Here is a 25,914-nt window from a genome sequence, read left to right on the forward strand (position 1 = left end):
GAGCGTCGTAAAGTCCGTATCATCATCGGCCCTCTGTTCGCCTAGGTTCTGGGAGCTGGTGCGCGTCCACCGGCGACTTGGAAATGTCGACTCGATTATTTTTTAGCGAGCCGTTACGGAGCGAGCTTCTCGATCGATCAAACGCGAGCATAAAGAAGCGAGCGAGTTTGAGGACCCTCGGAGAGGTGCTCGATAGATTTACGGCGCGCACTTAGGCGGCAGCGTCTCCGGCTCTGCCCCCACCCCTTCCTACTGAGCCTCCTTTATTATACTAATTTCTCTCGGGCACGTCAAAATACTTTCTCCCGCTCTCCGTGCAGCTCGATCTGGCGTGTGTAGCGGGAGAAGGAGCCAGCGCTTTCTTTTCCAGCGGCGGAATTCTATTGGACGCGCCGAGTGCCCCCGTAGTCGCGCGCATAAAAGGCCTCCCGGTTTTATAAAATATATGAGAGAGGGAGAGAGAGCGGCACAGCGGTGCTTCCCCCCGCGTGCGATGCTGCCGCTCTTCCTGCACCCTCTCGCCCTTTCTCCGGGCCCTGCGCTGCGGCTGCTTGCTCTCGACTATCCGCTCGATCCGCGGCACGACGAGTCGCGAGGCCTTGCTCGGATCGGCCGCGGGTTATCGCCTGCGCGTTCAGCCGAAGATATATCTATAGACGGCTCGGAAATGGTTTCTGCGGCGAACCACCGGGAAGCCAAACACGCTCTTTGAACAAGAGAAAGCGAGAAGCTATAAATCATTTTTTCCCCCGATCGCAGTGCGGAAGGCCGACTTCGCGGGCCGCTTTTTACCTTGACGTCTGTTGACTCAACTGCGGTGGATTTTGACGTCGCTCGAACTTGTTTCTCGGGAAATTCGGGGATATCGACCGCGGCTCGATTTACGACGCGCCTTTCACGGCCGCTCGAGGGATGTTTGGTGAAAATTGCTGCTGGTAGCCCGGCCCATTGAGCGAGCCATTGAGGGCCTGCCTGCGTCCGTTGTGTCCGTCGGCGAGACAGCGCTGGCCGTAAATATCGCCGGGATTGCGCTACCGAAGCGTCAAAGGCGAGCTGCGAGATTATTTTATTGGCCGGAACTTTGTCCGCCGCGTCCCGGCTTATTACGACCATCCTAACGACTTTTGCAAAATATCGTAAAGTTAATTTCGTAATGCACTCGGCCCGGCCCTGCGGACGCCTGAGTGATCGGTGAGAGGCCGTAAAGCGCCGCTAACGAGCTGCGTACCTGTTGACTCGGATTTCAGCGAATCGAAGCGGCAAAAGTCCGGCAAAAGTGCGGCAAAAGTGCGGCAAAAGTGCGGCAACTTTCTCGGGCAGTAAATCAATCGCGCGCAGACAGTAGCGCCGCGCATAATGGGCCGCAGGAGCGATCTGGTGCGACTCCGGCCGCAGCCCGGCCAAAAATCAAACCGCCAACCGTCTCTCTCGACTCTACTCTCCTTCTCTGCCGGCCCCCCGCGAGGCTGCGGATGCGCTCCGCGGACACCGGTCGCACGCAGCGCGCAAACCCCAGCAGCGACCGCGTCGCTCGGTGAAAGTTTAGAGCGGAGTCAAGTTTTCGGGAGTAGGTGAGCAGCCGCGTGTTTTCGAGCCTCCGGCCGCAGCCCAGCGGGCCGCGCTCTTTCTCTCGCGGCGGGCTGACCCGATCGGCCAGTTTTTCTTTCTCCCCCCTCCCCCCCCCCCCTCGGGCAACGCGGAAGGTAGGCACAAGGCGCTCTGGACGTACACGTATATTATAATAAACCGGGAGGACAGACGCGGGGACGAGAAGAAGGAGCAGCGAGCCGCTGGCTCATTCATCATCGCGGCCCGCGCAGGACCGGAGGTGGGAGCGGAGCAGAGCTGCAGCCGCGGCCACCCACGCCGGCTGCGGCTACCCGCACGCACGTACCGCAATAACGCGCGCAATCTCGCCGAGCCGAGCCATTATTACGAGCGCTAGCAGGGAAAAGTCCCGCTGTCGTCGCGATCGGAAAAGGGAAATCCGCCGCGACGCGGACACGGACAGCCGCGCGCGTACGGCGCTATTATGTAAATATACTTGTAATTGCCATCGCAGGCGTCCCGGCGCGGGTGGTCGCGCATGTGCTGCGCGTAGCTCTGCGCTGACGTATTACTTTTCTCGCCCCTTCCGGTGCGAGCTCTCAATTCTCCATTTCCAGAGTCCAGACGTGTATCTATACTCGGGAGTCGGGAGTAGCACGTGTTCCGGCCGCAGTTTAGGAAAAATCCGAGTGGGATGTTCGCAGCTTTGTGCGAATTTCTCGATCGTTTTGCAGGACAGAGCTGCGGATTCGGGAATGAGCTTCGGGCATAAATAAATATTAGAAGCGCGAAGAAAGGGGGAGGCGCATCCGCGCGCGCTGGCTCAGCAGGTTTTCTGTCTCCGCGACGCGCGCGAGGGAACAGAAAGAGGGCAGCCCGGCGCAGCAGAGCGCGGGTATCTGATTGAATTTGAAATACGGGCCTGCGCGAGAGCTGGCGTCGATTAGCATTCGGGACCCTGCGTCGACGCAGCAGGCTCTGACGCGCGCATCTGCGGAATTTTATCGGGCGACGTTTTCAACGAGTGCAGCTCCAGTCGAGGCATTCGTGAGAGAGAGAGAGAGAGAGGACAGAGAAGCAGAAGCCGCTCAGATAAGATTGAGCAGCGCTCTTCCCTCCACTTAGAGGCACTATCGCAACAAGCGGCGCGCATTAGCCTAAGTACGCGCGCATGGTTTATTCATGCGCGCGGTAACACGTGTCGGCTGCTGCCGCGCGCGCCGGGCCCCTTTATTGAATAGCGCGTTATTAGCTCCTACGCCCGGCCCGGCCCACGCGCTGCGAGCCTCCGCTGCTCTCGCTGGATCCGTGAACAAGCCCCGCGAGAGATAGAGAGCGCGCCTCCGTCTGCTTTCCCTCGGTTTTTCCACGAGCCCTCGCGGAAGAGCTACTTTTCGTCTGTCAGCGCGCTCCGATGCTGCACTCCGGAGCCTTTGAACTCGCCTCGGCGAAAACCATTGTGTCCCCGCGCTAATTGGGATACGTATACAGCAGTCGAAATCCTACGCGTTATTTATTTAAGTGCGAGAAGGAGCAGGAGAAGGACGCGCTGGCGCCCCGCTATTTGTTATTCTAATGCGGCCCGCATTATATATTCAGCGTGGGCGGCTCCGAGTGTGAAACGCGCTGTCGGATCGCTGGATTCCCGGTAATTCTGGGAGATCCTCTTTTAAGCGCTGCTCTCGGCCGATCGAATTCAAGTCAAACACACGAGCGTAATCGAGCCCCCATAGATCAGCTAGGCACTTGCGTAACGTCTTTACGGTATTTTCCATCGGGCTCTCGATTGGGCGACGCGCCCTAGCCCCGGACGATTTCGGCTTCCGAGGGAGGCCGGGAGGCCCGCGCCTTTGTGGATTTTCGCGGACATAAGCTCGTTATTCGGCGCGTGGGCGAGCGGCTGATTTATCCCGGGCCGAGTTTGGAACTATTTACGGGCTTTTGTTGGCGGTGCGCGTACTTCCTTTGTTCTTGCTGTATCGAAAGGACTTTTTTAATTGGGGAAGGAGTTGCTCGGTCGTCGGCCGAGGCTTTTTACGCGCGACTCGAATGCCCAAGCAGCTCTTGCGCCCCCACGTTCGCCGTTCGCGTAACGATGATTGGCTCGTTGAGGAATCGGCGCGAGCTAATTTCCCCGCGCTCGGCACGAAGAACTGAAAACGCACGGATGCAAGGGCCCGCAGGCCGCAGCAGCCGGATAACTCGGCGATAATCGCGCGACACAACAAGTCGAGTACAAAGCCGATCGCCGCTGAAACGCTCGTTTTTCACGTCGACCGCCGCCGCGGGAAAAACGGAGGAGCGAGTCCGGCTCTCTGGTACTCTCAGCTATAATCGCGCGGAGAAATCAAAGGGCTCCGAGCCGCGCGCGAGCGCCGGATGAATAAATTCCGAGGCGCTCGCAATTTGCAGGCAATTAAGGTGTTTTTCTCGGGAGGATGTCCGCCGGGGGATATGGATCCTCGATGCGATCGCTATTTTATTGTATCGGCTTCCATCGCATCGGCGGACAAAGACGGCGGACACAGAGTGCGTACGTGCGCGCAGGCTAAGATGGCGGGGGCCGCGGGACGGGGGAGGGTGGAGGTAGCTAGTCGAGGGCTGCCGCCCTGCCTTCTTTCCCTGCCGTCTTTATAGTCGCCAGCGCGCCCCGGCTATATCCACTGCTTGTTTGTTCGCTCGATAAAACAATTGCCGGGGGGATAATCGGCATTATTTAGGCCGGATTCACCGCGCGGAGGAGAGATTCCAGGGAATCCAGCCCCGGGGGATTCGGCCAGTGCAGCGCGGCCCGGGCTCTCCGTGAAAACTGCGCTGGCTCCTTCCATGTATCGGCGGCCCCAATTAGACACGTCGCGGGATTTCGATGTCGCTCCCCCGGGAGCAGAAAAGTGCCGGCGCGGAAACGGCCAAGCTCCTTCGCTCAATTTCTTATTCTATCAGGGAGTCTCTTTTGGCGCGCGCGAGACTCCCGGAGCTTACGAGACGATTTATGGCTGCCCGCAGCGGCGTCTTTTTTCTCCGCAGCGCGGGCACTTATTCGGCGATTAATTCTCGAGAGCAGGGGCCAACACACGCTTGGCCGGGGATGTTTTAATTAAAAAGCCCGGCCGCGATTAGGTAAACGCTCCGCCGAAGATTTGTCGCCGAGGCTCCTCTTGCCAAATTTCCGAGAGTGCTAGCGTAAAATCTCGGCGTATATATAATGAAAAAAGCCGCGCGACGCTCCTCGCGCATCGATCGGCGGCGCAATAACAAGAGGGGAGCGGGAGATGCGCGCCGGTAGATTAGGCCTCGCCTCGAGCGTGAAAATCTGCGAAAGTCAAGAGAGAGATGTAGAGAGCGGGAGCCGGCGGGAGGAGGACACCGAGGCAGCAGCTCTCCCCGAGCCCATTACTTTGGGAGATTAGGGGGCTAAAGTGACTGGCTGGCTGCCGCGGGGTTGTCGCAATTAGGGTGGGTTTACACGAGGGGCGGGCTGCCGCCGCCGACGCCGCCGACGCCGCCGACGCCGCCGCAGCCGCTTCCCGCGGGACGGAGTATAGGCGCCCCCGTGTGCAGTCGTCTTCTGATCGCGCAGTGCCGAGAAAAATGGTCGCCGGGATTACGTGGCAGGCAGTTTTATTGCGAGGATGCGCCGATAATAAAGACGGATCAGGTTCGATTCGCCGCATTATGCGTTGCGCACTGCACTGCATCGCTTGGCCGTTATCCAGCGAATAATATGAAGAGCGTCTGGGAGGAGAATAGGAGTCGCACGGCAGAGGGAGCTCATTGGAAATGGTAATAGCCGGGCCCGACGCCTCGTCATTACAATTCCCCAAACGAATTCCCACTCAATCGAGGAACAACATTATTTGCCTCTCTCGCGTCGAATAAAGAAAGCTGAAGAGAGGGAGGGAGCGAGTAAAGTAAAGTAAAGAAGGCAGACAGGAAGGGGAGGAGAGCTGCAGCGGCGGAATTACATGTATAATACACACAGCTCCGCCGGTGCGTATTATGTATATAGGTAGCAGCCGCCGCCGCCGCCGCCGCCGCCGCCGCCTCCTCGTCGCGCTGCACAATGGGAATTGATATACATATTCGGCTGCGAGCCGTGGGCACGTAGAGCCGGGCGTAGAGCCGGGCAGGCGGGCGTGTCACTCACTAACTCAGTCAGTTAGAGGCCGTTGAAGGAGGGTGCATGCGTAATGAGAGTGCGCCACACTCCCCGTGCTCCCTCTCTCCGCGGATTTTTCCGCGCGGAAACCGCTCCCTACCCGCTCCCTACCCGCTCCCCCCTGCGAACAAGCGCGTCGACTCCTGGCCAAACTGTTTGGACAAACTGTCAGCCCCAAGAGTAAATAACTCCTAATCCGGGCGCAGCCGCGCAGCCGCGCAGCAGCCGTGACACTGGTATAGTCGGCGTTTCGAGCATCGATTAGCATAAGCGGAGCGTCCGCGCATTGTCCTCGCCGGGGCTGGAAAAACGCTGTCGCTCTAATCGGATTATAGAGAGCGAGAGCGAGTGCGCGGGGGGCGCGAAACGACCCGGCAAGCTGCCTCGCGGTTATTAATCTATTTGCTCTGCGCGTCAATAAACCGCAGACGGGCGACTCCGCTCTCTCGACTTTGTAATTCGACGCACGCCTGCGCCGCCGCCGCCGCCGGAAAAAGCGTCTCTTTCACTCGCGAGCAAGAGAGGCAATATCTGTCCCATCGCGGATCTCGAGGGCGCGCGGACGTTTTGTGCAAACGAGCTGGGCGGCCCGCTGAGTCTATGAGCGCACAGCGCTATAGCTATAGCCTGGGGATTTCGTCGGACGCACGCGCGCGCGCGCGCGAGAGGAATAATGCATTCGGAGCGAATAAAAAGAGACCGAGCCGCCGCTTATTTCGCGACTGGTCGGCTCCGATCGATACTTGTTCTTTCCGAGCTCCTTTCTCGGCTCGAGCGGGCGGCGCCACCTGGCGAGCTTCGCGGGACCGCCGCGCGCCGACGACTCTGCGGGTAAGGCGCTCTAAGTATGCACAAGTTAAGTATATCGCAACAATGCGCTCGTTCCGAAATCCGAACGAGGACGGCGAGCGGTGCTGCCCATTACGGGGACATATTATGCGAGCAGGGGAGCAGCCGGCAGTTCTCGCGAACGAACGTGAAAATTCGTTAAAAATGAACTTTAAACGAGGCATTGTGCTGCTCTCGGCGGCAATAACGTCGCTCGAGTGACATCATCGCCGCCGCGCAGCGGTTCGTCCCCGAAAATCACAATCGCACTATGGTGGCCCAGGTGCGGAACGAGAGCAGGAGCAGCGCGAGAGATGCCACACAAGGCGACACGACTATAAACGAGGACGCGTCGCGCCCCTTTCCCCGAATCCGGACACAATGCCGGAGCAAGCGCCGCGGGGATGTCTGCACTCCGTAATGTGGGCACAACACGGAGATCGGAGCGAGCCCTCGAAACGCATCGACGTGTACCGGAGAGAGGCAAAGGTCAGCGCAGCGCCGTAATTCCGATGTGCACACTCGACAAAAAGAATGTTGGTTTTGCGGCGCGCATGTGTGCGTAAGCGTAAGGGGCCCGGTGTTTGTATTTTCGATGAGGTATAATGGGCTGGCTCGTCGGGTGTTGATGCATGGCGCGTAGCGGGGTGCCGGGACGATACTTCTCTCCGACGAAATAGGCGCGCGGGGGAACCCCCGTAGGTCGGGCCCGCTACGCGTCCATCACGCGTCATGGTTTTATGTATTTAGACGTATCCTCCGTGTATCCTCATTTCTCTTCTGGCCCGAGCGAGCCTTTTTATTTCCCCAGTTCTCATACTCCGCGCATAGGCGGATTTCAAGCGCTGCGCGGCTCGATCTCATCGCGCTTAATCGCGCAATTACGCTCCCATATCGTTTCAGCGTCGTCTCAGCGTCGTCTCAGCGTCGTCTCAGCCTCTCCGAGCTCTCTCCTCTCCAAGTCCGCTGCGCGCAGTGACGAGGTCGCCGAGTTGACGATGATGATGCATGGCGTGCAGCAGCGTGCGCTCCCATCATCTCTTCTTTGAGTAATCGAGGCGCGACTCTCGGCTATCCGTTTCAGTCGCCTCGGCCTCCGCAGGCAGCTCGCTCTCTCTCTCTCTCTCTCGACGACGAATGGATTCCGCTATTGCCGCCGAGCGGCCGGGCGCTCGGCTATAAATCAACGCATTCTGTCCGCTCTCCCCGTCCGCTTTTTACGCGCGTCTAAACTTTGTTTATTCGTTCGGGCTCGCGGACCGCGACAGCTACCTGCAGCGGCGGCGCGCGTCGTTGCGATACGCTAGTGTCAGCGCTGTAATTAGTGTGATGTAACGAAGCTTATTTATTTCTCGCCGGATTTCGCATACACAAAGGCTAGTTCGGATAACTGCGGTTATCCCAACTGTTATTGGCACGTACTCTGCGTGGAACCGCTCTACAAAGCAGGCTTCGCTTAAGCTTAAGGGTAAGTATACATTCTACTACATCTAGCATCGTCTAGGGTTATAGAAATCGTGATAAAAAAGACAGTTCGAGCGCGCTGACTATTCGTACACTTGCGAAGGGCTTGGCCCCTCGGGCCGGATAAAGCCTCGCTACTCGCTTCCGTAGGCCGGCAGCTTGACCGTGAAGTTGATGAAGCCGTCAACGTCGTCGAGCTCCTTCGAGTAGAACTTGGCGGCTATGGTGGCCCTGCCCTCGAACAGCGGGGTCATGCTGAACCTGCAGACGGCCTCGCCGCCCACCTCCACGTCCTCCGCGAGCTTGAGCTTGAGCTGCTCCTTCAGGCCCGGGCCCTCGATCAAGAACTTGCCCCGCTTCAGCGCTATCGGCAGGGGGTTCGCGAAGCGGGCCGTGGCTTCCAGCAGCTCGCCGACTACGGGATCCTTGTCGAGCTGGAAGCAGAGCGCGCGCGGGATGAGTGAGCGCGACGCAGGCCCCGCCGCGGCCCGGCTCGGCTTACCTCCAGCACGATGTCGGGCTTCCTCACGCGAAAGTCGTCCTGGGCAAAGTACTCAAAGTTGGTGTCCTTGACGGTGGCCAGGCAGGAGATGTTGAAGGCCGACTGGTCGAGGAGCCTCGGCCCGTACTCGGCCCAGGACACCTCGAGCCGCACCTCGTCGGTCGCGCCGGGCCGGACGAAGCGCTCGCTGTCGGACCTCTTCACCGGCTCGCCCACTTTGCCGGTGTACGTGACCGTCTCCACGCGCAGTATCACCGAGACCTGGTACGTGTCCACGTAGCTGTGGTTCTTCACCGTCAGGACGACGCTGGGGCAGAAAGAGCAAGTGCGGACTTGAAAGCTAGAAGGCCTCGTCGCTCGGCTCTCCGCGGCGCTAGCCTTACCTGAAAGGCTGGCCGATGACGATGTCGTCCCGCAGCTCAAAGTTGAAGACGATGTCGTTGAACTCCTCGTTCAGGTAGTACCGGCTGAAGAGGGACTCGCTCTGGCGCAGCGCCTTCAGCATGGCAGCCCGCTCCTCGCTCGACTCTGCGTGCACGGGCGGGGGTATCGGTCAGGCGCGCGCGCGCGCGCGCTTCCAATTTTACTCCTATATTATAATGTAACATACTCACTCTCCGGGTACTTGTAGCTGTGCGTGATGTCCTCGCGCTCCCATCTGCCGACCGCCTTGGTGCTGATGTACTGCCCGACCCTGCTGGGCAAAACGAATGTAGAACTAAGAGAAATGCGCGGGAGCTTCCGCGAGCTTCGCCCAGCCGGAGACCGACTCACCCGTGCACGTCCTTCCGCACGAGCTTGAGCGGCTGGGAGGGCCCGTTGTACCGCCAGAACACCTTGTCCGCGTTGACCTCGGCGAAGACGAAGCTGTTGTCGTAGGGCCGGCGAATCTCGGCGCGCTTGACGCCCGCCACGGAGGCCGGGCCGCAGCGGTAGGCGTCCTCGCTCAGCTCCTGGGGCGTAGCGTCGATCACCTGCCAGCCGTGGCAGTCCGGCGTGAGGTCCAGCCTCTTCATCCACACCTCGTTCCACACGTGGAAGTTCCTGCGCGGTAAGCATCCGGCTTATTGCGTGCGCGCTGCGAAGCCTTTCTCGCGGCTCCTACTTGTACGCACCATATGGAATCGCTGTTGAGCTCCTCCATGATCTTGCCGTTCTCGTCGACGAAGTAGTCGACGGTCAGGCTGTTCTGCGTGTCGTGGGCGCTCGAGTAGTTGGTGACGACGCGGCAGGGCAGCCCGAGGCTCCGGCAGACGGTCGCGAGCACGCCCGCGAAGACCCAGCACTGGCCGTACTTGACGGGCTTCTTGCTGCGGTAGTACTGCTGCAGGATCTTCTGCGAGCCCATCCACTGGGAGGGCGGCGTGCCGCCGCCAAAGTCCTCCGACCAGTTGCCCATCACGACGCCGTAGTCGTCCGGCGAGTTGACCTGCGAACGCCCAGCTGAGCTGTGAGCTGTGAGAGAGAGAGGCGCGGATCGGAGCGGTACTCACGGCTGCGGAGAGCACGCGGGACACGACGACGGGGTCGTTGCGCGCCGAGACGCGGACCTTGCCCAGCTCGAGCACCATGTAGAGCGCGCAGTCGAGGATGTCGCGCTCGAACTGCGAGTACTTCCAGACGGAGGGCCTCATGCGGTTGCTCGTGCCCCGCCAGATCAGCCCGCTGTCGGCCAGCACGTACTCCTGCCGCTCCGCCTCGCTGCCCATGAACACCGCGTCCTCTGCAACTCGACCGAGCGCCGCTCATCTCTGACTCACCGATGATCTACATCGGCGCATCGACGCCGATCCACGTTTTATGATAATCGCGAGCCATGGCTTTTCTCTGTTGCGCCCCGAGAATACTCCCATATTTCATCGCTCTCCGCGTCGTAACAAGCCATTGTTCTCGTTCGCGTTCGATTTTTCCGCACGCAATCGGAATATTCTATTTCCGCGCCGTAATATAACATATTGTTATATTAATACGCTGCAGGCCGGCGGCCCGGCCAATTCTATTCATAACTCACCTCGGCACCAAGGATTGAATATCACGTAGAACGGATTGTCCACGGTGAAACTGACGGCACCCTCCGAGTCTCTCCTCTTCGTGTCGATGTCCATCCTCCACTTTCCAATAATAGCGTCCGCGGCCGGGGTCACCTGAAATCAGATGAAATCGGGTGAAATCGGGTGAAATCGGGTGAAATCGGGTGAAATCAGGTGAATTCCAAGGCGTTACCGGCCTCGGCGCCCGCGTACCTTTATCCGCAGCGAGTTCTCGGCGTAGGCCTCGACGACGCTCTGCCAGGAGCCCTCGGAGAGCTCGCCCGGGTGCAGCACGGGCGAGGCGACGAGCGTGCCGTGCCCGTACTGCGGCCTCTTGACCCCGTCGAGCGTGAAGACGATGGACATGCCGTCGATGGCCGGATCGTAGTTGCGCGACAGGGCCAGGTCCACGACGAAGGGCTGGCCGCGGCGCACGACCAGCCGGGCGCCGCCGTCGTCGCGGTTCATCAGCTCGTAGCGCGAGGTCCGGTGCGCGTCCCCGTTCTCGTCCACGCAGTAGTCCACGTGCACGATCGTCAGCACCGAGTTCCTGTAGTTCTCCCCTGCGGCACAAGATTCACACTGCGGAAACGTCTGCGAGAGGCATTTTTATTGGCTATTTATATACATCAGCTCCGTCCTCTGTGCGAGCATCTGCCGACAATGAATTATTCCGGAAATACCTGGCTGACTGAGAAAATATATCGCAGCAAGAGAAAAATTCGCACTAAGCAAGAAGCGATACGATGTTATCCGACGCCGAGCCGTTTCTCGACTACCCTGCGAATGGCGAACGCGATGAACTGCCGCCGAAAAACTAAAGATGCAGAGAACTTACAATAGAATCTGTAGGGGAAAGGCTTGCGCCTCCGGTCGTTGAAGACCCGGTAGCGATCGTAGAATCTGTAAAACATCCTTGCGCCTCCTCGAAATTCGCGGCACTAGTTACTCGGCCGGCACTCGTCCGACGCGCGGCTTCTTTTGAGAGCGCGCGCTCGCGGTCTATCGCTTTTTCCGCCTCGGAAAAGCCGCATCGCATTGTGCGCGCATATGGGTGCAGCGCTGCAGTCTTGCCTCTTTTTTCCGCCGGCTCGCGAAGCCAGTGGAAGGGGGATCGGTGTCTCCCTCAAGGTTGCGCGTCTCGAGCCGGCTGCTGGAGCCATACATGGTTTCCGCCTGTAGGTCAGCGCGTTGCTGCAACGCCGAGTGGGAGCACCTGTGTCACCCACTTCGAGATTATGCCGATGCTCTTCAGCCGCGGCTCGGCGGCGATCGCGCTCGCGAAAAATAAGTGCCGGAAGCCATAAACGCGTATAAATATATAAATAGATCCGGCGATAAAACTGCAGAACCGCAAGGTCGCGGACGTCCGACGCGGAGGATCGGTCGGATCGGTATAATTAACTTTTCAGAAACAATCTGTGACGTCAATTTTCAAACGGTCGTTCCGCAGATTAGCGTTACGCGGATATTCCTGGCGATCCGACTGAGTCAACAGCTTTCCGCGAACATTTGGTCAGCGTTATACTCGCGTGCGAACTGCGCTTATGGAAATACATGGAAACACGGCTGCTATTTATGGAGAGCAACTTATGCGGAGCGATTACGAAATGTCATTATGGGAATGGGAATTAGGCGCGATTATTTGGCCTCGATCCGCGGCTGTAATAAAGTATCTCTGTCCGGCCGTTGTCGCGTGCAATTGAGAAAAGTAGTTTATCGAAAGCTATATACGTTATATGTTGCGCGCGAGCTATTAGACTGCCGGGGCTGGCAATTTAAATCGAATCAATCGCACGATCTTATTTCTTCACCGCTCGCTGCTCGCTGCTGCCTGGTGAATTATTCGTTCGTCTTCCATACGCGCAACTACATTTTTCAGATTCTCAAATATCTATACCCATACTTTTATGGCTTTCGGAGAATATCGCAATAAATAGCCTGCGAAGCAGTAAATCCTGTCGTCACAGTCACACTGCTCTATGCATAACGAGTGCGAGCTGCGCCTATAAAAAGGCATCATAAAACACTATAATACGGCTCTCAATAATTAAACAACAACATACTCATGGAATTTCGTTCTGTTTGAAGAACGCGACGCGACGCGTTTCGGATGGGTCAATTTTTCAACGAGGGCCATGATCTCATCCAGTCGGCCCACCTCTTGCGTAATTGCACTTTCATTCGCGGCGTACGGAGCGCCGAGGTTTCTAAATATAATACGCTTGCCCGCGTAAAGAATGAGTGTATCGGAGTACGCTGCGCCTCCTCAACCAAGTCAAGGTCCTCGGCTCATCTACTACGCATGTGCTATATATATATACCTGGAAGCTCGCATCAGGCTCATTCTGATCTTTCGATTCGTTGCACTATCGGCCCCTCTCGCACCTCTGCATTCGCCTCTTATCCATACAAGTTCGAAGTTGTTTGCTTTGACCGCGGAAGCTATTAGTAGCATGACTGCCGGCGCTCGCGCAGCGTAACGTACGAAATAGATCATTACAAGAGCTGCCCTACGCGCATAAATTATCCCCGACGACAAATCGCCTCAGCCTGTTATATACACTAAGCCCATGAAAAATCTAATCCGCAACACCTCGCGAGTATATTTTCGTAGTCGCGAGGCGAGAACTATTTCCAGAACGTCGGCCGCAAGGGCTTCCACGTGTTCCAGCGCGGCAACTGAGAGCCACTTACTCTATATTCTCGCAGCTCTGGGCGATAGTTTATAAACTTTTCGAGCCGAGGATCTCGAAACTGGCTTCTATTTGGCTTTAAACAGCCTGGCAAAGCCTGTCACAACTGGCCGCCTCGAAATAGCCGCCTTTTACCCGATAATCCGCACACAGCTGGAGTCCTCAATCCGAGCGCTCTTTACGTCCAATCGCCGATTAGCGGCGCGCGTTGAAAGATCGTCGGAGCGTAGGTAGCAGGCGGCACACGTGTTGCTGTCGAGCGAATATTAATAGCCGCGAGAGAGTCGGGCCGATTTATTTTATCAACGCAGCCATAGTACTCGCCGATGGGGAGTAAGGCGTTGCGCGAGCCAACTGCTTACTGAGCCATTAGCCTTTCCCGATGCTATGAGTTATTTTCTCTGAAAACTGTTGCGCACAATGGCACGCAGCAATTACACGCTGTAACTATAACTCAACCCACTTATGTGCGCGCAAAGGGGCAAGAGTCCGCGGCGCGTCTTACGCTATACAAGTTTTTCTCCATCCCATTATTTGCATCTCACCTTGGTGCCGCACATAATCGCGGCGATTATTTGCGCGCGAGGGTGTGACACTCGGCTCTTGGGCAGTGTTCTCGTGACAAATGGAATTTTCGTCACAATGGTCAAATAGTGATAAGATAGCGGCGGCCGACTTAATTTCGGTGTCAAACTTAATCTCTCTTCGGAAAACCACGGCCCAGTTTTGACGAATGGAACGGCTCTGTACGGCTATTACAAGTATTTGGAGTAGATCTGAGCTACATCGGTATAGTGCTCGGAATGCGATTCTTTGTTTCGAGAGATGCGCATCCGCACGCGTTCTAATGAGTGCGGTAACGCGGATCTAAGTTTCAAAGAATAATCGAAAGCAGTCTCTAATCCAACTGGCTTCGGGTACCGAAGAGAGAGAGAGAGAGAGAGAGAGAGAGAGAGAGAGAGAATCGGCCGACTCACCATAAATAGGCTGAACTGGCGGCTTCGGCATCCGACACTCCGGTTGCGTGCAAGTCGGCACAATGTTCCGCGTCCTCGGCCGGGCGAAGAGCGCCTTCAGCCTCGCGCACGAGCAGCAGTTACCCATTGCTCAAATTTTTTCAAATTTTCCTTCCGAAAGAGCAGCACTATTCGGATCTCTTCGGGCGTTCCCTTGGCATTGTCTTCTCCGCGGCGCGACAGTGATAGGCGACTTCACCGATGCTGCACCGCGATTTGGCCCATAGTCGCCGAATAGGTAGGCTTGCCGGTGGACGAGCGACTGCGGCTCCTCGCGACTAGCTGAAACTATCGGTACAGAGCGAGCGAGGCGAAACTCCCGCCTCGTACGCGGAACACGGTGCACTACGCCCAGCATCTTATTTGGCGCCGTGACGCTCGGCCAGCTCCTCGAGACCTGATGCGCCGTAGCTGCGCTCTGTGCACTCGTACGCGCTTTTACGAGCGAAGCCAATTAACGAGTGACGCTCGACGATTGGATTGGATTTTTTCTTTTCGGAAATGGGCATTTTCTTCGCGGATCGCTCGTCAAATCTAGCTGACCGCAGTTCAGGGGACAATAATTACTTTCAACTCCTAAACATTTGGCATCAATCAGCTTCAATTTCTTTGATTATGATCTGCTGTCAAGAGAGACAAAATGCCGCGCGAATATCGTTTCAAGTATTGCATGATGGACAATCAATTTGGTTCTATGAATTCTTTATAAAGTCAATTCTAATGTTATATGTACATACATCACCCATTTATTTCATTGAATAAATTGACTTAGAATTGCATTACCTTTTACCTTTAAAAAGATGATTAAAAAATTTCAACTACTTATAGCTTGAATCCAGGGGGCACCATTTCGTGCATCTCCTCAGGGCTTGTATATACATTGTTTTCGATTTCTCTGTTATCTTCTAATACAATTACACTGCGGGCCATATCCTTCAGTTGAATGAACAGATATCTATAAAACCAATCGCCATTGGCATCCTACGACAAATTTTAATTATTAGTCTAATAATTCAAGACACTGTATTGTTTAGTTCTTTTTCCAGGATTAATCTGTGTTTGGTAACTCACTTCTCGAACTTCTAAATAAACAGTGCCTTGTTTGCGCTGTCCTTGAATATAAAATTTCATCCTCATGTGCTGAACTCCATTTTTCTCATAGGATGTATGACTAGAATAATAAGATTACTCGGTGCTACATCGTTTATCACAAATGAATCATTTTCTCCTAATCTCGTTCTCATACCTAACATGACCTCGTCGCCCTCTCCGTGTTTCTTCTCCATAAGCTTTGATAGGTGATCCAAGGGCATCCGTAACCTTTGGATCGTTCATAAGTCTGTCGAGTGCAAGACTATATACACTATTTGGACTCTTTTTGGAAAACAGTTCTCTAAAAATGGCATAGAACATGACCGCAGTTACTCCAATACCGGCCACAATAACACTCATGTACCAGGCAGACTTGGTGTTTTCTTTGACTGAAAAATTAAAATCACATTGAAGAAATGCATTTTTACCTAAAACAAGTGAGAATGTTGTCAGAAAAGTGATGAAATGTTAATTACCTACTTCTGCAAAACCAACTTGGACCTGACCTCCAGATTCTGGTTGCTCAGATTTTGTTATAGATTTTTGATCTGCATAGAATGCTTGTGGCACGCAAAGTGGAACGTAAGAGTTTGCTTTTATTGTAGTTACTGGCACAGAACATGGCATCAGATGTCTTCGTCCAATAAAATAAACTAATGCTCTCGTTGTAGCCATTCTACAGTAGCAACAAAAAAATCAAAAATACTCATTACAGCAATTAGTATTATACAATAATAGTGTGAGTATCAATAAGAGAACAGGAAACTCACTTTTTTTGTCTTTAATGTATAAGACACCTTATTGTAGATCAAAGAACTAGCTACTTGAGGGTAAAAATTTTACCAAATATAGAATGTAAAATGTTTGAAAACGCATAAGTGCAACAATAAAATAAACTACAAGCGCATGAGGTTAAAAATTACAAAGTAAGCTAGACCGACAGAGCTGCGGAAATGAAACGCACCTCGGTCCATAAAACAGACTCGAATCAGCTGATCAGCTAACAATCAACAGAGAGCGCACCGTATATATGTATAGGTACCTATCGACATTCCACGCACCACCTTGTAAGTATAGGTACTATTTTGTGCATAAGTGTCTGGTGCATGTACCGCGCAGCAAACTCAAAATTTCATCGAAAAACCAAGCGCGCTGATGAATCAGCAGTACAGTTCGTCGCAAATGGCGCGACAAAGAGGAGCACTGGACGAACCCGCCAACCTCGAACTCACCTGTGAAAAATGAATAATTCCGAGGACATCAGCTGCGGAGCCTGATAAGCTGCTAGGTTTGGCCACTAGAAAATCCAAGATTGCTGGAAAATGATCAAATTGATAAGGGCAGCAGAGCGAATATGAGGAGTGAGTGCGCTTATAATGACATAACCTAGAGCCTAACTATCGAATGTCGCGTGGCGTTTCTTCGCTCCTGGCACAAAGCGCGATCGCTAAACAACATTACTTGTTGCTTCCAAAATTGCGCACCTAGTCCAGCTATCATAATCGGTGACTCCAAACTCTTAAAATGCTAGAGACCTGGGAGGAGTTGAATATTGAGAATGTGGCAGGATGGGTAGCATCCGCTACTATGATTTTTGGTGGAGTTGTACCTTTTATACCTCAGTGTAGGGAGATCAAAAGAAAAGGAGATACGGAGGGTTTTTCTTTGTATGTCTGCTTAACATTGTTGATTGCCAATACTTTACGTATATTATTCTGGTATGTATTTTGTATTGTCTAATCTTTATAGACTCAATAAAGACTATTCATAGATAAATTCTGCAACTATATGAATTTCAGGTTTGGGAGGCATTTTGAGTTACCATTACTCTTTCAAAGTATTCTAATGATAGCCACAATGTTCTTTATGATCAGAGTTTGCGTCAATATTAGAAGTAAACAGCAGATAACTAAGCAAAAAGATAGAGTGTTTACTGGTGAGTATTTTAGCATCATGCTGGTATGCTATGTTACTTCTATGCTAGACTTCAATTATACTTGAAACAAAGATTAAACATTAAAAGTTTCTTTCAACTTTCAACTCGAATTATTTTAATAATTTTGAGTTTAATTGAGTTTTTATAATGATGATTTTTACATTTTTTATAATTTCATATGTTTGTTGTATTTATGCTTTTACTTTTATTTGCTTTGTTTGATATGGATTTAAATAGATTTCGACACTAAGTTCTTTTGGAAATGGACAGACTTCCAGTCTTATGTAGACTTCATGCTGCTCTTTGCCTTCGTGGGAACTGTGATGATGTACCTTTTAATAGATATTCCAATATTTGTTGAATCAATTGGATTACTTGCTCTATTAACCGAAGCAATGCTAGGTCTTCCACAATTTATCAGGAATTTTATAAATAAATCTACAGAAGGAATGAGGTATATGATTGTCAAGAGTTTGAAGTTATCATAAGACTGACTTTATATCAAATTGAAATATTTTATTTTAGCATTGCAATGGTCATCATGTGGACCATGGGAGATACATTCAAGACTTGTTACTTCATACAACGTAGCGCTCCAGTACAATTCCAAATCTGTGGAGTTCTTCAGATTTTAATAGATTTAACAATACTTGCTCAAGTTCATCTTTATCGAAATAACATACTATTGATTAGGTCATCTGGTAGAATAGATTAAGAAGTTTTGGCTAACCAACACAGAAAAAGAGAAATTGTATATATTTTCGTTTTTGAACTATTTGTTTGATGATAAGTCCTATTCTATGTTTAAGGAGAATGTATTTTTACACAGTCATTTGATTAAATTTTATGAATATTTTTATCAACTATCGTAGTATTTACCTTCTCTATCTCGTCATGTCATTGTTTGCAAGTAAAAAATACTAGTCTTTTTATGATAAAAAACATCATAAATGAATTGTAAATGTAAACTATAATTTATATTAATAATTAAATTAATGACTTATAAATCTTAATTCGTTTACTAAAAATTGAAAATTGTAAAAAAAAATTTTTGACCTTAAATATAAATATCACGTTAATTTGAGCTTCTCTTCTTGAGCTAAAAGTTGATTCTTTATCTTTTGCAAAAGTTCTTTTTTCACAACATCAGGCACTCGACTTCTTGCCCTAGTTGTGACCATAGCTAACAGGGCGTCATACGTGATATCCTGTCCACTTTCCTTGATGATTTCCTTACAGATAAGTTTTACTTCGTCTCTCCATCCACACTCTACCAATCTGCGTCTCAATATTTCCTTCAAGCTACAAAGAAATACACATAGTTAACAAATTTTCATCTATAAGTACAGCCGTATTCTTAAATAACTCTAATCTTGCTCAAACTGTAGCAAATAGTATATGTGTGACTTTATAAATCTTTACATTTATTTAATATCAATGTTTCACGTATGTACAATGTCAAACTAAACGTAAGATTTTTATTAAATATCAATTACCCATCACGATCTCCAGCTTTGACTAACGTTTGGTGCGGTGAAGTCTTCATCTTTAGCTCTTTCTTTCACAGCACTGAGTACTTATTTACACAAACGATAAACAAATTTTTGTTTTGCGACAGAATATTCTAGGTTATATAGTCGAGTTCTAACGCAACGTATATATTCTCCGCAAATGTCGTCGGCAGTTTAAACTTAGCAGCTGCAGAGCTGCAGTGGCGCTGCTTATAGGTATACTGAAAGAAGTTCAAATGATTTTGCTTTCAATGTACGCGAGCGAAAAATTTCGATAAAGTGCGTTGATTGATAATTTCAAAACAAACTTTATCTTTCATATGATTAGACGACTGCAATAGTTTGAAAACTATGCAACAACTTCCTTTGTCGAACATGTAAGTTTACATTGATATTCTGACACAGAGATGATCAAATCATCGTTCGCGGAACTCGTGAACTTTAGATAAATTTTTGTGCAAAATATTTATTTAACAAAAGTTCATGTACAATATAGAAATATAAATTGTCAGCTATTAATATTTATTAAATTGTACAAAAATCTAATCATCTCATGTATAAAGCATACTGCGAGGTATAAGATCAATGTAAGAGACGTAAATTAAAATGTATAAGATTTTATTATCAAAACATCTGTACATACAGACATACACGCTGAAGTCAAAGAGTTGTTATCGATCGAGTCAGCTAACCGGGAGTTCCCGCTTGTTGACGTCATGCTGCGAATTATGCTCCGTTTTCTCTATGTGCACAATCAGTTGCGGTGCAGATCAGACATATATATATATATATATATATATACATACAGCCGTTTACATTTCGGAGCAGCTCTCAACTCGACTCTTCCGCGGCCGCCGCGCAGTAAAAACCGTGCAAAAAGCCGAGAAAGAATAGGAAAGAGGCGTATTCCAATCTCACGTGGATCGCGACGCGCCGTTCTCCTCCAGTTCTTGCTCGATTCGCATGTTCCTGGGCCGCACAATCGTGTCGTGTCTACCAGTTTTGCAGAGTGGGCAACGTCGTCAGAACGCCACAGAAGTCCGACAACTGGGGCCTTATTGTCTAAGCGTGTCGTGTGAGACAGTCAAACCAGCGACACAGACCAGTGTGTCGTCCTGTCACGACACATGATGATAAAACAGATACCAATGCGCATGCGCAACGCGATGTTTTTAGCATTGATAGTACGTTTTTGGGCGGATTTACATAAACCTCGACGAGTTTAAGGAAATGTGACAATTGAGAAAACAATAATCGTCTCATATCCCCTATCTCACAGAATTTTTATTAGAGATTTTGTGTTGGCTCGTAGACACACGCACTACGACTATGACTATAGCGCACTCGTATCTCGTGACATGAATGGCGACTCATACATTTAATTTAAATTCGAAGGTGACATGCTATTCCCCATATGTGAATTAATCAATTTAATTTATTTAATTAATTTAATTTAATATTAATCGAAATGCTTAACTAATTTTTTATGATAAAAAAAATCTACTACATTCCACAATATACGATGCCAGAACACAAGTTTTATTTATAAAAAGAATAAAATAAATTGTTACAATCTACATAAAATGCTGTGTAATAATATGGTTTCTTTCTGCAATTCCTGCTGCATATTCTGCTGCTTCTCCTCTTCCTCTCCTATTAACATCATCACGAAGCTCTGCAGGCTGAAAATTATGATCATTTTCATCTAAAATGCTGAAAAAAATGAATGAATAAATATTTGAACATGCCAATCACTTATTTGTTTTTTATAAAAAAATATTGTAATGATATTTATACATACCCTTGTCTTCTTCGAAAATTGTGCAAAACAGCACAAGCATGAATAATATTTACTACTGCTTCTGGAGAATAATGCAATTTTCTACTTCGATTAATAACTAACCACACATTGGTAAGTATTCCAATAGTACGCTCCACAATGCATCGAGTCCTTACATGCTCTAATGTATATACATGAGCTGGAGATCCTTCTGCTGCATTGAGATCCGGTGTTAATAATACCCGAGAGGGAGTGTAGCCACTATCTCCTAGAACAGAATTTAATTTACAATCGAATTAAAAATAATCAGTCAACAGTATATAAATGAGAATGGATTACCTATTATATAGTAACGATTAGGAAAATTTTCATCTGCCCGTAGATCTTCCATGTATTCTTTAGCTTCTGAAAATTGCCAGACGAACCGGTCGTTATTACTTCCAGGACATACTCGAATATTGAGGATGTTATAGTCGGAGTCTACAATCTAAAATAGAATATTATATTAAAATAGGATATTATGTTAATAATTTTTGTAGATGTATGACAAAGTATATGTTATACATACTATTTGTACATTCATGGAAGTTCCTACACGATAGTTAAAAAATGCTTCTTCGTTTATTGTTGGCCTATAAAACGTCACCATAAAACCATCAACAGCCCCAATAATACCAGGAATCCTAGTAGTCCTTTGAAAGCTGTAAAAAAATATTGAAAATAAATATTCAAATGTATTTAATTTTTTCAGAAATGCAAGAGAGATCTGTTACCGGTTTGAATTATGTTCTCTTTGCCCTTCTGTTCCAGGAAAGCGTATAAAGTCATCTGCTAAATGATTAATAGTATCAATGACTCGAGCAATGCATTGACTAGCTGTACTCTGGCTTACAGGATGTACAAAATCTTGTGCGAAACCTTTTTGTAGACCTCCTTCGGCCAAAAATCTTAAAGTAATTAATACTGAAAGATGTGTAGGGATTGCAGTACTCCTCTCTCTGATTAGTCTGTTCTCAACCAACCCAATCAGTCGCATCACTTAAAATCACAAAATCTATTTAGCCCACTTAAATCAAAATCAAAAACATGCGCCCCGCGTTAGCGCATGCGTACCACCTTCAATCGCATATACGCTGCCAGTGTGTCGCTCATCAAGCGTGTCACTGCGCTGCGACTCACTGCTAGCGAGACACCCGACCGACACGCTTACACAATAAGGCCCCTGTCAAATGACAATCGTATCGGGGCTCGCAGCGAGTTAATGCCGACTAACGAAAACAGCAGCAGGTGAAATGGCAGCCGAAATCAAACCCGCGCCAGGCATCAACCAGGACAAGTTCAGCAGCAATAGGAAGCCGATACTCCTGTCGAAGCTCGAGGGTTGCAATGACGACGTCAACGCTGCCGTTATCATACCCAGGGTCGACGGCGTTATTAGCGTCTGCGATGACAGGTAGGTTACCATTGTTGCTCTACCTACCTATTGCTCACCTCGATTACTCTTTACCGGGAACTCGCGAGTCAGGACCGATGTCTTTTCTAATATCTCTGCATATATGGATGATGGGCTTGGCCGGCTAGTATTATATGCTTATAGTTTTTGCCTGCATCGCAATTGCTTTAATCCTATTAATTTATTAATTGTATATTGTGATCTCCTGTGCATATGAGAAAGGTCATTCGGGGCATTCTCCTCTCCTTTGTTACAAAGTATTAGTGCTTCAGATTTTATGGGTGTTGGATTATTCCATTCTTTACCAGCGGATACCCTGATTGCACTGAATAATGTACTTTGTCTGACTTTTTCACGCACTAAACAACCTTTGGTTTATTATGCATATACGAGTTAAAAAATCAATAGCTTTCATAAATTTTTTGCACCGTATACACGTCTTCAAAACTATGCCTGTTGCTTTTTTGCAATTACATTCTTTCGGTTATTCAGTACATGTAAAGATACAAATCAGTTGACTTTCTATCTAGTTCTTACATATAGTTGTATTATTCTAATTTTTATTCTGAGATTCATTATATTTCTTTGATTTTAGAACTGTTAGAGTATGGTTAAAACGCGATTCAGGTCAATACTGGCCCAGCGTGTGCCAGTACATGGTGGCAGCTGCAACTTCTATGGACTTTTGCCCCGAAACAAGACAGTTGTTTGTTGGACTTGAAAATGGCAGTATTAATGTATGTAAAAATATATTTCATTAGCATTAATCTTGTTAGTTTTACAAATAACTATCGTTAATCGTGTACAGGAATTTATTTTGGAAAGCGACTACAATCGAATGACCTCTATACGAGAGTACATTGCTCATCAAGCAAGAGTCACAGGTGTCATATTTGCCTTGAGCTGTGAGTGGATTTTAAGTATTGGACGGGATAAAATTTTTCAATATCATAGTACAGAAAATGGGCGGAAAATTGGAACATTCCAGACTGATGCTTGGTACACTGCATTACAGTATCCTTTAAAATGAAAACTATCATTATAATTTTACAATTCATTCATGTATGCTTATTGATTAATCAAATATATTGAAATATTGAAAAATTTAACTTCCTTAACAAGCAAACAGATTCGATGCTCAATCTAAATATGCTTTTGTTGGAGACTACTCTGGTCAAATACAGATGCTGAAACTAGAGAACAATGGCTGTAATTTTGTAACTACGTTAAAAACTCACACTGGAAGTATTCGATCATTAGCATGGGATAGTGAAAAGCAACTCTTGTTCTCTGGTAGTTTTGATCAAAGTATTATTGTATGGGACATTGGAGGTCGTCAAGGAACTGCTTATGAATTACAAGGTCACCAGTAAGTTTTCTTGTATTTACGTTTCATGATTCACTTAAAATCACTGTGAATTTTCAGTCTAATCTAAAAATCTTTTTTTTTTTTCTTTAGCAACAAGGTGACAGCATTGTGCTATGCTAGCACAGAACGCATCTTATTTTCTGGTGGTGAAGATGGAGTAATTGTATGCTGGGATATGGCAGCTAACAGAAAAGAGACAGCCAATTGGGTTGAATCAAACACTTGCCAGGTAAGCATACTACTTATTATTGAAAAATAATTGTTAGTCACTGGAAACTAAAAAAATCTTTGCAAACCTTCGGAAAATTAGGCTTGTGGACGACCATTTTTCTGGAACATCAAAGCAATGATGGACCAACGTCAATTAGGTCTGAGACAACACCATTGCCGTCATTGCGGCCAGGCACTATGTGCGAACTGTTCATCACAACGTATACCAATTCCCTCTATGGGATTCGAGTTTGAAGTTCGTGTGTGCGATCCATGCCATATTCAGTTAAAAGCTGCCAAGTATGTATTTGAATCCATAAATTATTTATGAACGTGTTTGGTCAATGGGTAGCATTGCAATCAATACAATTTTTATTTTTAGTCAAACATCTTTGGCATCTTTTCATGATGCTAAGCACAGCATTGTTTATATGGATCTAGATGCCCCCCGAAGAAGGCTATTGACTGTTGGACAAGATCGCATAATTAAAATTTGGGATATCACAGCTCTGCTTCAGTAAATGATCTACTTGTTAAGCAGGATAAAAGGAACACATGATACTCATAGCCTCTCTTTGTGACAAATGAACGCATTTTCTGCTTTTTTACAGCAAAGTGATTGTTATGACAAAGCAGTGTAAACAGAAAACGCAAGAAACAAGTGAGAAAATGAATTTTAATAAACTTTTATATAGATTCACCCTAAATAATTTCAGGTAACACTTTAATCGATTTATAGGCAAAAAAGGAGTTCTATGTTCTATTGTAATGTTTAAGGTACCCAAAACTTGTGCTATATTTAATTATTTGTTTTATAATATGAGTATTTTGTTAGATCACGTTAAATTTTATGATCATCAATATGAAGAAACACAAAGAAAAGAGAATAAAATCAAACATTTATTACGTGCTCTTTGATTGGTGAATTGAAAAATGAATGAAATGAAAATTGGGAGCATTAACACCAGTAGGATAACTAAGGTACACTTTATACTATTCCCTAGTCGCCCTAATTGTTACTAATCATTGTTTTATACATTATCTATCATAATTAAACTATATAGACTAATTTAAGGTACAAGCTATATACATTTTTTGTCACTGTTCATTGCTTCCATGTAGATTGAATAATTTGAATCATCAGTGACGTTAAGAGTTAAGATCTTCCTGAAATACTTAATATGTTTATAAAATGAGATTTGTTGCTTTGAAGTTTTAAAGTTATATACAAAGAAATGAGAAAAATTTGTAAAGTGTATAATCTTGTACCAAAACCTAAAAATACTGTATCTATAAATGTAATAACTTACGTGTAATGTATACTTCACCATGCCACTGTATTGAGCGTGAGGTAAAGCGATGGCTGTTAACTGTTACGCGATAGTGTTATTTAGTTTTCTATATAAACGAAATATATGAAATATTTATACGTTACGGATTCATATTATTTGAATGTGGCCTCAGTACGTGTACTGTAAATGATATAATTTATTAAGTTGCATACGTAATCGATCAGTTTGTCAAATCATGTATATTTACACGTGCATTATAACATTTATGTATCGATAAATTATTTTAAGACTCTCTGTCGGTACGTGATGCTATAAACTTGCACGATCACTTGATTAAACTTACACCAGCTCACGTGTAAATAAAAACGTGCAATCGCTTGACATCTTGTAAAGGTGTAAAAATGTATTTTAAAACCGGCCATACGAACGAACTGTGTCACTTGCTGCCCGAGACGAAAAATGAAGTAATATTATATAAATTAGACTTATTTGGTAATGCACTTTTCGAGGAATGTGACGTATACTCATTTTTCGGATCTTAATTTCGAAGCAATTCACGTACCTATAATGTATAAGAGTATATAGAGAAAAACGGTGATGAATATTCTTTGAACAACGAGAAAAATCGACTTATAAGATCCAGTAATCGCAGACTCCATTATGTAACAGCAAGGACAAATAGATCAGTTGTAGTTCATCAAATCGCTCGAAGATTTCCTACATTATACGAACCGCAAAAGTGTAGTAAGTATGTCTGCCGAAGTATCAGCGGATCAAGCGAGTGTTCAAATTTTTTCTAGCTGACATTTGCTATCAATCTATATATATATATATATATATATATATATATATATATATATATATATATATATATATATATATATATATATATATATATATATATATATATATATATATATATACATGTGTCTACAAAGCTTGCTAGCGATTTATTTTGACGTAAGAATCGTTGCCTTCTGCAGATGAGCCACTTGTAAAGATGACGAGAAATGAAAAAAGAATGACAA

At 47.8% G+C, this 25,914-nt stretch overlaps 6 protein-coding genes across 16 annotated transcripts; 2 read left to right on the forward strand and 4 right to left on the reverse strand.

The window, feature by feature from the left end:
* Positions 1-7,856: 7,856 nt before the first annotated feature.
* Positions 7,857-14,741, reverse strand: LOC100117862 (annulin). Of its 7 annotated transcripts, none has more exons than XM_003424809.5 (10): positions 14,205-14,741; positions 10,745-11,094; positions 10,513-10,645; positions 9,995-10,224; positions 9,617-9,930; positions 9,276-9,545; positions 9,116-9,195; positions 8,885-9,029; positions 8,502-8,808; positions 7,857-8,433 (listed from the first exon to the last, which is right to left on the reverse strand). In XM_003424809.5, the coding sequence occupies exons 1-10, from the start codon at positions 14,329-14,331 to the stop codon at positions 8,134-8,136; spliced, it is 2,256 nt and encodes a 751-aa protein (XP_003424857.1). In that variant the 5' UTR covers positions 14,332-14,741; the 3' UTR covers positions 7,857-8,133. The 7 variants fall into 7 exon arrangements, with proteins under 7 accessions (XP_003424857.1, XP_031778773.1, XP_031778774.1 ...); XM_031922913.2 differs by having other exon boundaries at positions 8,502-8,841; XM_031922914.2 differs by having other exon boundaries at positions 9,116-9,198.
* Positions 14,742-14,928: 187 nt separating this feature from the next.
* LOC100680383 (mitochondrial import inner membrane translocase subunit Tim21) lies at positions 14,929-16,402 on the reverse strand. The gene is made up of 5 exons (XM_031922923.2): positions 16,106-16,402; positions 15,812-16,011; positions 15,490-15,724; positions 15,315-15,414; positions 14,929-15,224 (listed from the first exon to the last, which is right to left on the reverse strand). Exons 2-5 carry the CDS (start codon positions 16,008-16,010, stop codon positions 15,066-15,068), a joined length of 693 nt encoding a protein of 230 aa, XP_031778783.1. The 5' UTR covers position 16,011; positions 16,106-16,402; the 3' UTR covers positions 14,929-15,065.
* Positions 16,341-18,299, forward strand: LOC100117784 (solute carrier family 66 member 2). 2 transcript variants are annotated; one of them, XM_001601883.6, is made up of 4 exons: positions 16,341-17,053; positions 17,135-17,271; positions 17,509-17,725; positions 17,797-18,280. In XM_001601883.6, exons 1-4 carry the CDS (start codon positions 16,860-16,862, stop codon positions 17,984-17,986), a joined length of 738 nt encoding a protein of 245 aa, XP_001601933.1. In that variant the 5' UTR covers positions 16,341-16,859; the 3' UTR covers positions 17,987-18,280. The 2 variants fall into 2 exon arrangements, with proteins under 2 accessions (XP_001601933.1, XP_016838202.1); XM_016982713.3 differs by having other exon boundaries at positions 16,372-17,053; positions 17,542-17,725; positions 17,797-18,299.
* On the reverse strand, positions 17,767-20,360 carry LOC100116481 (transcription and mRNA export factor ENY2). The gene is made up of 3 exons (XM_031922924.2): positions 19,426-20,360; positions 18,768-19,003; positions 17,767-18,573 (listed from the first exon to the last, which is right to left on the reverse strand). The coding sequence occupies exons 2-3, from the start codon at positions 18,815-18,817 to the stop codon at positions 18,342-18,344; spliced, it is 282 nt and encodes a 93-aa protein (XP_031778784.1). The 5' UTR covers positions 18,818-19,003; positions 19,426-20,360; the 3' UTR covers positions 17,767-18,341.
* LOC107980624 (putative nuclease HARBI1) lies at positions 19,384-21,720 on the reverse strand. Of its 3 annotated transcripts, none has more exons than XR_004226636.1 (6): positions 21,336-21,720; positions 21,131-21,263; positions 20,902-21,049; positions 20,584-20,830; positions 19,589-20,495; positions 19,384-19,524 (listed from the first exon to the last, which is right to left on the reverse strand). XR_004226636.1 is itself a non-coding variant. In XM_031922922.1 (6 exons), exons 1-6 carry the CDS (start codon positions 21,596-21,598, stop codon positions 20,357-20,359), a joined length of 840 nt encoding a protein of 279 aa, XP_031778782.1. In that variant the 5' UTR covers positions 21,599-21,720; the 3' UTR covers positions 19,384-20,356. The 3 variants fall into 3 exon arrangements, 2 of the variants coding, with proteins under 2 accessions (XP_031778782.1, XP_031778781.1); XM_031922922.1 differs by having other exon boundaries at positions 19,384-20,495; positions 21,336-21,390; positions 21,481-21,720; XM_031922921.1 differs by having other exon boundaries at positions 19,384-20,495.
* On the forward strand, positions 19,696-25,028 carry LOC100117748 (WD repeat and FYVE domain-containing protein 2). 2 transcript variants are annotated; one of them, XM_032596836.1, is made up of 8 exons: positions 19,696-19,829; positions 21,785-22,015; positions 22,611-22,752; positions 22,824-23,029; positions 23,145-23,384; positions 23,475-23,613; positions 23,695-23,894; positions 23,977-25,028. In XM_032596836.1, the coding sequence occupies exons 2-8, from the start codon at positions 21,855-21,857 to the stop codon at positions 24,113-24,115; spliced, it is 1,227 nt and encodes a 408-aa protein (XP_032452727.1). In that variant the 5' UTR covers positions 19,696-19,829; positions 21,785-21,854; the 3' UTR covers positions 24,116-25,028. The 2 variants fall into 2 exon arrangements, 1 of the variants encoding a protein (XP_032452727.1); XR_512342.4 differs by lacking the exon at positions 19,696-19,829 and having other exon boundaries at positions 21,721-22,015; positions 23,977-24,255; positions 24,334-25,028.
* Positions 25,029-25,914: the final 886 nt, after the last annotated feature.

This window comes from Nasonia vitripennis, chromosome 2, assembly GCF_009193385.2.
Source record: "Nasonia vitripennis strain AsymCx chromosome 2, Nvit_psr_1.1, whole genome shotgun sequence".
In the NCBI taxonomy this organism is placed as follows: domain Eukaryota; kingdom Metazoa; phylum Arthropoda; class Insecta; order Hymenoptera; family Pteromalidae; genus Nasonia; species Nasonia vitripennis.